Source organism: Xiphias gladius, chromosome 17 (assembly GCF_016859285.1).
Source record: "Xiphias gladius isolate SHS-SW01 ecotype Sanya breed wild chromosome 17, ASM1685928v1, whole genome shotgun sequence".
In the NCBI taxonomy this organism is placed as follows: Eukaryota; Metazoa; Chordata; class Actinopteri; order Istiophoriformes; family Xiphiidae; genus Xiphias; species Xiphias gladius.
The window spans coordinates 4,452,057-4,466,239 of NC_053416.1; the positions used below are offsets into that span (position 1 = coordinate 4,452,057).

At 41.8% G+C, this 14,183-nt stretch overlaps 1 protein-coding gene across 3 annotated transcripts in view; it reads left to right on the forward strand.

Moving 5' to 3' along the window:
* Positions 1-14,183, forward strand: part of tmem132e (transmembrane protein 132E) — a 352,924-nt gene that overhangs the window by 243,133 nt on the left and 95,608 nt on the right. For 2 of the 3 annotated variants that reach the window (XM_040151520.1, XM_040151519.1), the window contains one exon: positions 905-1,871. In XM_040151520.1, the coding sequence (XP_040007454.1) occupies positions 905-1,871 (967 nt within the window). Of the gene's footprint in view, positions 1-28; positions 247-904; positions 1,872-14,183 lie in introns of those variants that run through there. The other variant, XM_040151518.1, reaches the window with a different exon arrangement.

The window sequence follows — 14,183 nt, forward strand, 5'->3', positions numbered from 1 at the left end:
GACAAAGATTTTCTAAAGAGAAACACAAAAAGGAGACAAACTTCTGGGGAGTGCTCGCTGAGTAACACAACTATTGAAGAAGCTTTCCTTTTAGGGAATTCAAAAAGATCCTCTTGATTTTTTTCGCATTTAAAGGATGAGATTTCAATGATAGAACAATTTGGAATATGGGACTATTAATCTATGATTTGGACCATGGGGACAGGCAACTATGTTTTTGTGCTCAGCTCTGGGTAATTTTGATAAGTATGTCACATTTATTCTGTTTGTTCTACGATGATTTTGCCTAACTGTGATTTCAATGTAGCAGCTTCGGTGTTCAGCTATGTTGACTTGTTTTGCTCAACAAGAGACAGTATGCTGAATAACTATGTATACACTATTCAAACACAAACACAAGTTTCTTATCTCCTTCTGTAACTTAGAGTTATCCTCGTGTCCCTTATGAGTTTGTCCCTTTGACAGCTTTCCTTTAAAAGAGTTTTGTGTGTTTCATACCAAATCGGTGAAAAGCTCTGATTGAATGTGTTTTTACCTCCCAGAAAAAGATCACCGACTGTTCACCTTGTTAATGTGAACAACATGTTTCACTGGTTAGCCTCTGCTCTGGATGCTTGACATGTATTGGCCAGTTATCATCTAATTAGTGTGTGTTGACCTTTTCCCCTCTTCCCTCTACGGCTGACTGAGTGAAGCAGACCTCTGTGACTTCCTGCTTATATTTTATAGATTCATTTATATTTTATTGTTTCATTTCATTGACCCCTCCACTTTGCATTTTTTTTTCTCACAAACCGTAACTCTCATTTTTTCCCCAATTACTATTATAAATCAACGATAAAAGTCAAAGGAGAAATTGTATTTCCAAAGTTTAACCTCTCTCTTCTCCTCTCTCGCTTCACAGCTCTCGCAGGTAAAATCTTTCCAACCAGCTCAGATGCCCTCCTCAGTTCCTCAGCAATGACAGCCAGTCCTTCGCCACCCAACGTGTACCTTCCCGCCAGCTTTAAAATGTCCAATGCGCAACTGGCTTTCTTTTTGCGAGAGGCTGAGATGACAGGACAAACGGTTGGCGGCGGCAGTAAGAGCAGCAGTGGTCCCAGCACTGGACACCCACTGCAGCGTTCTGAGAGTTTTGTGGTTTTCCAGACAAAAGACCTCCCTGCCATCAACATAAGCTTTGGGCCTTTTGCCCGAGACCAGGCCCTGTCCAAGGAGTTGCTCCAGCCAGCTAGTCCACTGGATATTCCTGGCCAGCTGACAGTCAATTGGAAGGTGCGGGCCTTCATTGTCCAGGCCCGGGTCTTCTCCAACAACCCCACAGTCCAGGTGTTTTTCTACATCGCTGGTCGCGACTGGGATGACTTCAAGGCTCAGGACAAGCTGCCCTGCGTCCGTCTGCATGCCTTCCGGGATGTCCGTGAAATTAAAACCTCCTGCCGCATGAAAGGCAACCTGGCGCAGTGCTTGGCCCAGCTGGAACTGCCTCCGTCCTGGTTTAACACCAACGTGGCCCCACTGGGCCGGAGGAAAGGCTCAGGTGATGGGCTCTTGGAGGGGCTAACCACTGAGACCCTCCAGGCTGAGCTGTACTACACACTCCATGAGCCTAATCTGGAGGGGGAGTGCAGTGAGGGTTCTAGTCATAGGGGTGGTGGTCTTTCCAGGGGAGAACCTCTGTCACAGCACCCCCTGCTGCGCATCGGTAGCATCAGCCTGTACCAGGCCAGTCAGGAGCAGCTGCTGGTGGACAAGCAGTTGGACAAAAACATGTTCCTCAGGCTGCCTGAGAAGCCCCTGAAGCCTGGAGAGACCCTCAAAATCTTCCTCTACTTGATGCCCAACTCCACTGTCGAACAGTTCAGCCTCAAGTAAGTCTCCTTTAAAATGCACACTGAAGACACGCTCTGTGTGTTGCTACCGAATTAAGTTTTCATCCTGTATTGTCACAGTTTTCATCCAGTATGTGTGTCTGTTCACACGTTTGCCCTATGGAAAATGAATATGATCAAGCTGTATGCATGCACAGCAGAAGCTCATTCTGTGAAATATCCTGCTGCCATGCAATCATGTACAAAAGAATTATTGATGAATAGATTACTTGCCTGCTTCTTGGTAGACCTCAGCCAACATTAGCCATCTCGCCTCCTGTCATAAACTACAGTCTTATGTGTCCCTTTGTAATTATACTCACACATGATTGTCTCCAAGGTTTATGTTTAAGGCAGTAAGACCGCATGTAAACAGAGCTATGCAGTGTGAACGCTGCTTAACACTTGTTAAGACCCCAGCGGTCAGGTTTATAGGAAATATGGGATTTCCATGCCCAAAAAGCCCATCATTAATGGAACAATTATCACAGCACTGGATGTCTTCAATACAGTCTTAATAATGAGCCTCATTCAAAGCAGCATAATTAGATAAAGGTCCTTGCATAACGTCAAAAATAATTCTAGCATTTTATGATAGCATAAGATCATGGTGTGCATGTAATTGTGGCCAAGGTATTGTAATTATAACTCATGCAATATTCTATGTTTTGGGCTTTCAAGCACATGAATTGCAATGCCATTTACGTTCATTTTAGGTCTAAACGGCTAAATGAGCATGCAGTCACATATTTCATCCTTCTCATTCATTTCTCCTTCACTGAGCAAAGTGATGTGCCAGCAGTAATTAAAGTCGGGTGAGATAAAGAGGAGAAGACAGGGTTAAAGTGTAGCAGCACTGTACGGTTCACCTTTTGAAGTGGGGGCGTCACATCCCTCAGATTTCTCTCTTCTCTCACGCCCGGATTGTATGAATAATTTCCAGTGAACTGCTGCTCAAAGCAGTTTGTGTTTTAAAGCATAAGATCTGTGTTTGACCAGGTAATGGTTGCTGATCACATATTGAAATGCCCTGCTACAGTACACTATAGTATTTCATGCTCATGCACTTTCACTGTGGACAATGAATCCACTTTTACTGACTCCACAATGCGGGCAACAATATTGTCATTGATTATTTTTAACACGTTTTTTAACACATGTTGCAAATGTCTATGTAGCCATGTTTACAGTAACATACTGCATGTTTCCACCTCAAAATCATATTGGCTGGTGCTCATGATCTAAGAAACATATAGAAAAAAAGTTACAAAAAGAGTTGACCAAATACTTAGCATGCATATTTAATGATATTTCCATCATGTATCATGCATCAGGTCACTGAAATCAATGAAACCTTTTTTTTCACAACACTAATTTCTATAAAAGCATTTTACTTTAACAATTATTAACTATGAGAAAGCATTTAATGGGCACTTACTGAAGTGAATTGACTCCTGTAGAGCTGGAATAAAAGGAATGATTGAATTTAAATACATGCAATTTGCTCTCATATAGCCAGTGCATTCTAGATGTCTTCATTTTATTAGCATATAAATGGCAAAAGCCCGTCCAACAAAAACATCCGAACTTCATCTGGGTACAAACTGTACATCAAGAAACAATCAGAATCAGCTAGAGCGCTTTATTTAGTTGTATGTCGTTCAGCCTGGTTGATACTGAACCAGGTGGAGCTGTAGGTTTGATTTGCTGCCACGTGTTCATGGATCATCTCTATGACGGACGCCTTTTTCAAATTGTCACAGTGCTTTCCATTGGCATTTGATACATTGTTAGTAAAAAAGATATATTGACTTTAGCTGCTTTGAACACGCATCAGGTCTGGAATGATACTTGCCTCTTGTTTGCGTTGGGCCAGCTTATTATTTTAGGGAAATGCACAATTTCAGTATAATAGAAAACAGAAAAAGAAGTTTTGAAAAGGTTCTAAGGGAGATTTTGAGATTTTGACACAGGGCCATACATGACAAGACATAATAGTTTATAATGCAAGTAGGATAGAAACTAATGCAACTCATTAGCTTCTATCAATTTGTTAGCTGTTGTATTTTCTTTGTTTTCTAGGCAGAGTTCCTCAAAACCCTCCACAACTCAGCCATCTTTGCCATCTCTGAATTTCAGATATATATTTTTACCTATTTTCTAAGAGCAGCAGTGTTCCGTTCTGTATTCTCAGACATTAGGCCGTAATGGGCTGTTGCAGTAAATAATATTTACCAAAGTTAAATTTCTGAGTTTGACCCTCTGCCTGTGGAAATAGAGCTGAGGGAACACGAGGCTCAGCTCGGCTCTCCAGTCTCTGCACCTCTTTCCTCTCCTCGGTTGTCAACACAATATCCAGGGTTAGAGAATAAATGATTATTTGCACTTGACAAAGCTTTAGGAAAGTGAGTTTTTCTCTGCTCGCACACATGAAGGAAGCAGGAAAAATAGAAGCAAGAGGAACCCATTACCATCGAACTCAGGAACGATGATGAAACGCACTGTAAATATGATTGTTGTAATCTTTACAGAATCTCTTACAGACTTTAATGTAGAGATTTGCAGAGTATTAATTAAGCCTCAATAGCTCATTAAGCTCCAGCAGAAAACCGGCATTATTTCTGCCTGAAGAAATGGTTCATTAATAGTGATCCCTCTTACTGTAAACCCTTTGGCAGGTTATGGCACAAACAGCTCAAGCATGTTGGCACCTTTGACTATTTTCAAACAAAGTAATCAAAAGTATACTGTATGTGCAGAATAAGTTCTGCAGGGGACTGTCAGCACATTTCTACCGTAAGAACCTCCATGTGCTGACAATAGAAAGCCTTTTCAGTCAGCATCTTAAATAACACTTAAAGTAATTATTCTTCATTGTTTAAACCTTGACAACAACCTCATATCAGCTTGACGATGCATTTGGGAATCCAAATTTTATCTTTACATCAGATCTGATTGGGTTTCATGTTATGTACGCCACACCTCTGGCCACAGCGTTTTATCTAAAGAACAATAAAGGAACAGTAGATCAGCATTTGTATTATCTACCTTCCCACCTGATGAGGATTAGGTAAGAGTTCGACCTAATGAAACTTACTTACATAAAATATTTTACTATGATCCTTTGGGAAATTACAGTAACTTAGAAAGGGCCACTACAGAATGTTTCATCAAGAAGATTAAGGACAATTTTGGCCTTTTTGAATTGTGATTTCTCGTAGCCAGACTAGAGTGCTGACCATTCCTTATCAAAGTGCCCACCCCCAGGAATCCCAAGAATTCATCTTCACACTGTTGGAGCAACATCTACACTTTTAAAGACTCCCCCCTCTGTAAAATGTATGATCTGGTGTCAGTCATTTGTCCCACATAACACAGAGTCTCTCTGCCTGACGGTGTTCTTCACTTTTACTGATGTACACCTTCATCTAAAATCTAGGTGACAAAATAGTTTCATTTAATCAGAGAAAAGGGTGGCTCTCGGAATCTGTCAGTCAAACCCTGGTGTGACAAAGGCTTCGTAGTAGAAGGGGCAAGGGGAAGGCTTTTTCATGTCCCCCTGCCTCTTGTAGCATTCAGCTGACCATGTTAGCATCCGTGCAACATCGCAATTCCTAGGAAGTCTGCCTCTCCGAGCACTTCGCAGGGATGGAAATGAGAAGTGACAAAACAGAAGAGTTCACAAAGAGAAGGGGCAGGGAGAAAAAAGTCCAGACTGAGCCTCCTGAGCGACTCAACTCAATAGGGTGTGAATTCAATAGTTCTGGAGGACAACTGTCGCGTCGTCCTTGGGCACTGAGGAAAATGATTAAAGATGCAACAAGAAGTGTCTTTAAAGATGAATCAGAAGGCCTCCTCTTTCTCGTCTGACTCTCCCTCTGCTTCTATCGTTCCCTCCACTTTTCCCCCTCTCAGTTGTCCAGCTTTGAAGATCTTTGACTTGTTATTCCCGACGATGACATTCCAGGAAGACGGAGGCCAGAGCCTGGCCACTTGTGGAAACTGCCCTTGTTTTCTCACTGCCACAGTGGCACTGTCAGAAATGTGCATATTTTCAAAAATCTCTTTTTTTTAATCATCTGCAATATTTTCTAACTCACCATCACAGATTAATACACAACCACAACAGTGAATACTGAAGGGAACGCTGCCATTATGAAAACCAGCTTTAGATACTGGTTCACATGTGGTTTCAAAAAGCTACGCTAATCACTGTCTTTTATATTAACAATTGCTCAGTTGACTACATATAATGTGAAAGTGACGAACCCACAGAGAATAAACCCATCAGCCTCTGTAGATTTATGAATCTCCTATGTATGTCCTCTTTTAAATCACTATAAGTTACCTGCTCAGTACCAAAAGGTAGATGGACAAAGTGAGTGACTACCTAGTGAAGGCAGTGGATTATTTAGTAGCTAAAGAGCCAGATCATTTCACAGCACCTGGTGAAGAGTCTTGCATTGGTCAAAAGACGTTTATACTTCTACAATTCCAAGTGGTAGTCTCAGATAGAAACACTGAAACTGTAATGGTATCGGTCAAATCTCACTAAATCTCAGTTTCTTGTTCTGCTGTCACTCCTTGTGTCCCTGGGATGTCTACAAAGTAATGTTTTCTGGATGCGTTAATAACGATCTGTCTCCAGATGCACTCTATGCTGTGTGATAAGTCGGGGCTGCCCGACACACTGTCAAAACATTTCTGACTGGCTGGAGGCTCAGCTGGAGGAAATCTAAAACCGTACCAGGTCAAAGAAAGTCCAGCTTGAGGCTTTCCGAGGAGCTCATACACTGTAATGGCACGGTTGATGCAATAGGTCATTTTAATGAGCTAAAACTGCAGTGCCTACTGCTTTCCAATCTAAGGGACTATTAAAAAGTTACTGGGTAAAGCATGTTTGTTATCATACCGTGTGGCACAACATGGGCTGTTTCTGTTATTTGGATCTCTTCGCCGTCATCTGTGAACACTCATACTCTAGTTACAGGTGAATTTGTACGTCAACAAAAACACAAAGGCAAGCCTTAACTATAACTACAGCTAATGAAATGATACACTAGAACTCACCTTGCTTTGCCAAAGACCTACAGCCGGTGGACAGCTAGAAATATTGTGTTCACGGGTTTATTCATACAGAGACTTGCAGAATATCAAAGGCTCCTGTAAGTAGCTTAACCTGAATAAGGCTTGAAACAGCAGCTAGGTCAATGCATGCATGTGAATGTATTCAACGATGAGCTGCCAATTTAGGTTTTGGTGACTCATTGACATATTCGCTGAAGTAAGCCTTGTTTCAGTGCACACACATGAATTATATTCATATTATCTTGAACTATGTGAATGGTACAAGGCTCTTGGAAACAGTGCAATTCTCCAGAGCCTTGGGTATGACATGCAGTATTCAAATGCCCTGGCTCCAAATAAAGGCTTGAGGAGAGAAATCGCAGTGGAAGCCAGGGAGAGTGACCCACATTCAGCAGTAGTGGCTTCATCCCCGGCAGCTAGATGGTCGCTTGCGCCTCGTAGGGAACTCAGCAACTTCCTGACCTCAGCTTCTGCTTCCTGCCAGCTCTGCGGTCTCTCTCCGCTCCGTGTCCCACGTCTCATTGTCACTGTCAGTGTCGGCTCCTCTTTTCCTGGCGCTTTGATGGGAAATGTCAGCACCTCTCGCCAGGGAGCGTGCGCGTGTTCAGATTGCATGACTTGGGAAGTGATGCCTCTGCCACGAGCCGTCTTGTCAGGACACATTGGGTGACACGAAGAAACACTGTTTATCTGCACTCATCTCTGATAAAAGAGGAAGAGGTCGGGAGAGTCTTTCTTGCCTCAAAATGGTTCCACTTTCACAATGACAAAATAAAACAGAGCCTCTCCATTAGGCCATACTGGGATGCACCACCACCACCGCTTCCTTTACTGCTCCCTTCCTTCCATCTTTCCTTTCTTTCTGTCTCTTTTTTCTCAACTGTGAGCAAGTTATTTGAGGTCAAACGACAGGGGGAAGTGTGTACCTATGTGAACTTTAATGTATATGGATCTCCTCTTAAAGGCCCTTGGCACACATCACTAACAGAGGATGTACTGGATGTGCCAAGGTGGTAATGAAATGGGCTGTTTTGAAGTTAAGTTAGTTTTTTAATGCTTAAAGAAAGTTGCATGAATCGGCTCTTTTCACCAGGCAAAATGCAGATATTTATGCAGCTTTATTCCAGTGCTTGGCTACAACTAAAGTAATTCAGTGCTTTTCTGACCTTTGTTTAGGTTCTTCTAGTTTATGTATAAGCTTGATACTCATTTCAGACCCATATCTGTTGAGGGCTTTGTGGTATGCACAGAGAGGCATACGGCGTTGTGACCCAAGCCCAACTGATTGAGTTAGGCATTCTAACTTAACCCGAACCCACAAAGTTCATCTGGGTCGATTATTAAGCTCTAAACTCACAAGTACAGACTGTCAATATGCTCCACTTTTGTTTACGTAGTAAGCCAGGAGAGTTTAATCAACAGATGCATCACATCCTCATCGGGGGACGCAAACATGTGCACTATTATTGTGACTGGTGGCTTATACTTCAGCTCTTATTGATTAACCTCTTCCACCCTGCTGGACGTGGCAGCGGACTATCACACGAACACGTTGTGAAAACACATTGTTCGGAGCCACAGAGGTATTTCAGTGATAGTAAATATCCCAAAGTTTCCAAAGGAACCAAATATCAGGCTGAATAATACAATCGTGTTTAATATGCCCAATAGACTGTTAAAAAAAAAAAAAGTGCTGCAGAAAATGGTATGATTAGGGCATTTTCCCCATTAACCACTCAGTCCATCTTGTATGAACTCTTTCTGACAGTGCTGATTGTGCTGGGCCTTTGTAATTTTTTTCCTTTTTAATTACAGGTCGTATGAATTTAAAACCGCATGTTTGGAGAGAAAATTGCACAGTTTCATCCCTATCATCTATTCCCATTGCTAAGTCTCAGCACGCGGGCATTTTTGTACTCTAAATTGCTTTCATTAATCCATTTCAATTAATATGATGTATAATACCAGTGAGTGGTGTTCATTCAAGCTCTCTGCTCAGTTCTTTTGCGTCGGTTTGGTTTTTAAACACTTTTATCAAGAGCTAGTCTACAGATTAGCAATGAAAGCCCTGCCTCTGCAGAAATGTATATCATTATTTTGTCTATTAGATGGCGTTGCATTGGTGCGGCATACAAATCTCAACTTCACACCCCTTTCATTATCAACTTCTTTGCTTTAAAGGTGCTAAATGTCAGTTTTCTCTGCCGCCGAACGTGGTCTCTTTCTGGGAGCATGTTACAATGGTCTCTTGCCAAGAACTTCAAGAGTTAACACTGACATTGCTTTCCAATGCTGGAGACGGCTCTTGAGAAAAGGGAGAGTGAAGGTATGAGGGTTCATTTTATATTCGCAAAGTTTCTTCTAGACTGGTAAGTAAACAGCAGTTAACGCTAACGTTGGCTACGTAGCGATAGCAAAAACTTACAAATAGCCCCATTACGATTTTGTTTCCTGATAGGGTTTCTATGTATACAGTAGTGGCTTATTGATATGCTCATATTTGTCTCATGCTTTGGGAAATCAGTTGATCAAAAGTCTGTTTGTCTGACGGATGGATAAACACAGCCAGACCTGAGGATTTTCTGTTCTTTTCCACTCTTTCCAGTGCATATTTGAATTCTGCCTGATCCTCCTGCAGGGTGTTAGTTTATAGAGGGAGCCTGAAAGTCAAATTGACAAAAGCTCAGAGCTCCTCATTTTCTTGGCCTGCAAGGTAATCAAACAAGCAGTCCTCAGGTATAAAAAGTGTTTTTTTATTTGACTGCACAGGCTTACGTTAAATGTTTTATCTTTGTAACTTCATTTCTCGCGCGTCAAGTGAAACTGCTTTTAAATCTTTCGATCACCATCTATGGTTGTTCTCTTTCGGAACACATGACTTTGTTTTCTTCTGGACAGGTTTATGTTCAGTCCTACCCTCCCAGAAAATGAGTTCGGTTGTGCTGCGGCACAAGTTGTGAAATACTGTGATGTCTCGCCAGGAATGGAGATGTATTTTATTTGATGGTCTTCGCTGCAGTCTGACAACACACTGTATTTATGTCTGTAGTTTAGCCTATGTCGACTCTCAAATCTTTTTCTGCAGGACCTGTTTGCATATTATTAAATAGTTCTGATGACGGTGACATACAGTAGATGACAATAAAGGGTAAATCATGCTCCTATGAGGACATCTCAATTAACAGGTCCTTCTTGCAATGAAAATTGTAACAACATAAAAACATAGAATAAATAGGAAGTGAGCACTTTTCTGACAATTACTTAATACTGGTCATGGCTGCACAACAACGTTTCCAGCGCTGGATCAGTTAAGATGAAATCACAAACTGCTATATCATATACAGGTTTCTTGGTATGAATTATAGAATTATTATACAATTTTGGAGCTGGTAACTTTACTTTAACAATCAAACCTGATTCACACTTCCTCCGTCTAATATACATTAATTCTGATGACCTCTGAGAGGACGCAGGTCTCAGAGGCCTATCAAGCCACAATCTAATTAATTTTTTTTTTGACATTTTGACAAATTAAAATCTTTATCTGCTCAGAGGGTTAATTTAACCTGACATTCTAAGAAGATTAAGATTCAGCTGGGATCAAAATGTTGTTTACTAATAGTTAAATAAAATGTGTGCATTGCCGTGATATGATCTGAAGAAACAGCTCATGTAAATACATTACGGGAAAGCAGCGGATCTTCTCTGGAATGTCACTGTTGCCAAAATCCCCCCAGGGCAACTCATCCAGAGAGTCAGAGGACAAACATTCAAGTATCAGCAGAACTTTGTTTACTTGGCTTCATTGTGTGGTCGTGACTCCATTATTAGAGACGCAAAATGAAAAGTAGGATCCATGGCAGAGGAGCAAGGGTATCTGGAGCCAGTCTCTATGGGCAGATGAGTCGAAAGATTAACTTTTTTAAAAAGCAAAATGAGCACTTAATTCTCAAAAACCCGCAAATGTCCCTGATTAACAGCAGTTCTGCATGAAGAGTGGACCAAATTACCTCACACGTCTGTGAGAGACTGATTAATACATCAAAAGGTGTTTGGCTGCACACACGGCTGCTAAATGTGATGTAATCAGTGTTTGGGTTTAAGGACGTGTTGCTCTTTTACACAGCTAAAATGGGTGTTGCTTGACGGAATGCGTTAACTCTGTTGCTTTTTATCTCGTAGCCGATTTCAGGTCGTGATTGGATGACATTCAGTGAGGATGAATGCGGTAATGTGGAAAATCAGAGGAGGGGAATATGTGTGTAGCTCGATAGGCAGGTAGTGGGGCATCTGCCCCAAGAGGTTATCATATTTCTCAGTCAGCATCACATTTCTGTCCCCCTTCCTCTTCCATTAGATCATTTTCTGCCTGCACAAAGGAGCCCTCCTCCAAGGCACACCTTATGTGTTTATCTTCAAAACCTTTAGGGGGTTTAGGGGACAAAACTAAGATAAGACATATTTTCCTCTGCAGGCAGCCTCCAAATACCTGTCCCTCCCTCTTTCATGTTTTCACAGACAGAAATTGGTGAGGTTTTATTTCTATATTTCCCCCCCCCCCCCTCCCTCCTTCTTTCTTCTTTTTTGTTTATGATGCCTGCCAAGAGATTTGCTGAGCCAATCTGTAGTAATAGACACAGCTCTGCCCAGCGTGAAGGATTGTACTGCCCAGTAGGCTGCAGTTTCAAAGGAGGCAGTGGTGTGCAGAAGTTGCATCTTTCCACTACAACCGAGTTTTGACTTTAATGATGTACTCTCTGCCTTAAGTGAGTGTTCTTTGCAGTTGTTATTTGTAAAGCTCAACATCTAATCCTGTGCACAAACATCATTTACTGTTTACTGCTGTCCTGAAAGGAAGACTCATTAGGTCATACTGTATACAGTCAGATTAAATTCTTGGGCCATAAAGTAATTGTGGGTTATTTGACAAGGAGGGCAAAGGTCCTGCTTTTGCTTTCTATTGATCCGGAAAAAAACAGAAATTCCCCTGGAATTTTCAGTCTGTTAAAATGTTAACAAGGATCGTTTGCGACGCCATTTGTAGTCATAACTTTGTGTTCGCTGTAAACACTGGACAGTTGGAAGTCACAACTCAGCTGAGAGGGAGGAGTGAAACAGAAGTCAGTCATGAGGGTGCATTCAAGATGGCCTGTTGAAGACAGAGCAGTGCTGTTCCATGCCAGTATAAATGCACCCTGGCAGCATTTCTCTGCCTTTTATGCAACATAATGGGAGTAATGGTAAATTAATAATGGGTCAGATAATGCATTGAGAGCACATGGGAAACTAGCCAATCTTAAAAAAAAGAAAGAAATTCAGATAAAGACGTGATTGGGTTAATGCATATTCACAAAACATGGCAGCCATCCAGGACGGCTAATCTAATAATTGTGAATGCATGAATTGGTTTTTCCACTTCCTTCTGGCGGCCCAGTCTGCATGACGTGCCTTGTCATGTTTTCAGTCTTACCACTTTTCCATTTGCAACAGAGGAACATTCATCCTAGCATCTGCACTTGCGTAGTCCCGTGGCAAAGAGCTTTTTGCTCAGCGTATGGTGCTCCTTGCCTGCCTAGCGTATAGTTCAAGCGTTTTGTCACACAATCAAACAAGCGGTCACATTGCCTGAAATTATAATATTCCCCGTAACTGAAGGACAATAGCTTGTGTCTCGCTTGAATGCGTCACGCAACTTTTTGCCTGTTGGTATTTGGCGTCAAGTTGTGTTTCAGCCCAGAGACGTCAAAGTCCAGTTGGCACATGGATACTTGGATCCACACTGGGTCTTTTTAAGGAGAATTTCAACAGTGACAACGCAACCTTTGGCTGGCCAGGACGCTGCTTGGCTACACCCATCACTCTACAGTATATCCCGGGCGGACTAACCTGCTGTTAGAAGGACGGACTAACCTTTGCTGCAGGAGCTGCGGGCTGTAGCGCTGTACTGATATTACCATACATCTTCTATGACAACATGCCTCATGGTCATATTCACATGTTGGCATGCGCATACAGTCTGGCCTTTTCTCATTCACATTCACTTTCATAGTTAAAATTCGACAGAGCTACACAGACAGCTTCGTAGAGAAGAATATGGAGCGCTACGATTAGATCCAAAAGTAGCCGATGGCACCTTGTTAAGTACCCACCGTGTGCTCATCACTTTAGATTTCAAATAATACACTGATTTTTGAGGTTAAAGAAACTGCCTGCTGCTATTGGCTTTTAATTGGCCATTAATGGTGCCCTTATATCACTTCTTTTACTTGAAAACCGGGAGACCCCGGTTGAAAATGCACATTTGAAATGATTTTATTTCGAAAATCCACCAGTGTGTATAAATAGATGCTAACACCAAGACACAATACTGTAATTCAAGGTTTTTTAACCCTTATTGGTAAACCCGCTTTTAGGTCTCGAGAGTTGTATTAGAGAGTAGTACATTGTAATGAAAATTTCACTATGGTATATTTATTTTTCTGAAGGTTATTGTTTGTTATTCTTTGCTTTTTTGACAATTTACAGGTAAGAGGGTATGCAAGCGGATGAGGTTGCGTACAACAGGTCCCAGGCCAGAATCGAGCTGGAGATGTTGCAGTTATATGTTGTGCATTTTGATCGTTAGGCCATAAGTATGCCCAGTATTTAATATTTTGTTTCCAAGAGCAGATAGGGAGTTTTACATATCTCATATAGAAATTTTCATCTATTTCAAATGTATTTTTTATTATGTAAAATATTAATGTATTTAACATATTGGAAATAGTAAGTTCCTTTTTCCAATGGGAAACAATTTCTTGTGTAAAGATAATGTATGCTGTAGTGGAGAGGGGTTAAAGGGGGTTCAAAGGGAGTTGCACAGTATGGTTTTCTTGGCCCCTGGCTAACGATGTCGCAGTGCTGTCTAACAACTGAAAGTTGCATTTATATGTGGTCCAAATCATTTGCAAGAACAGTTTGATAGCTTGCTACGCGGTACGCAGCAGGACTGACTGTGCCCCCCCCCCAACCCACCCACCTGCATCCTCCCCCCTCGCAGTCAAGCCACGCTCCTCATACCGCCACGTGTGAAACCTTCCGTCTTTGATCTCATTTCTTTGTTCTTCTCGGGGGAGGAGTGGGCTCCAGAGAGGAGTTTCCCGCAGCTGGAAAGTTGTTATGTTAGGCTGATTTCAATTAGAATAATTTTGAGCACACTTCTCAAAACCGATGCCTCCCAGCAAA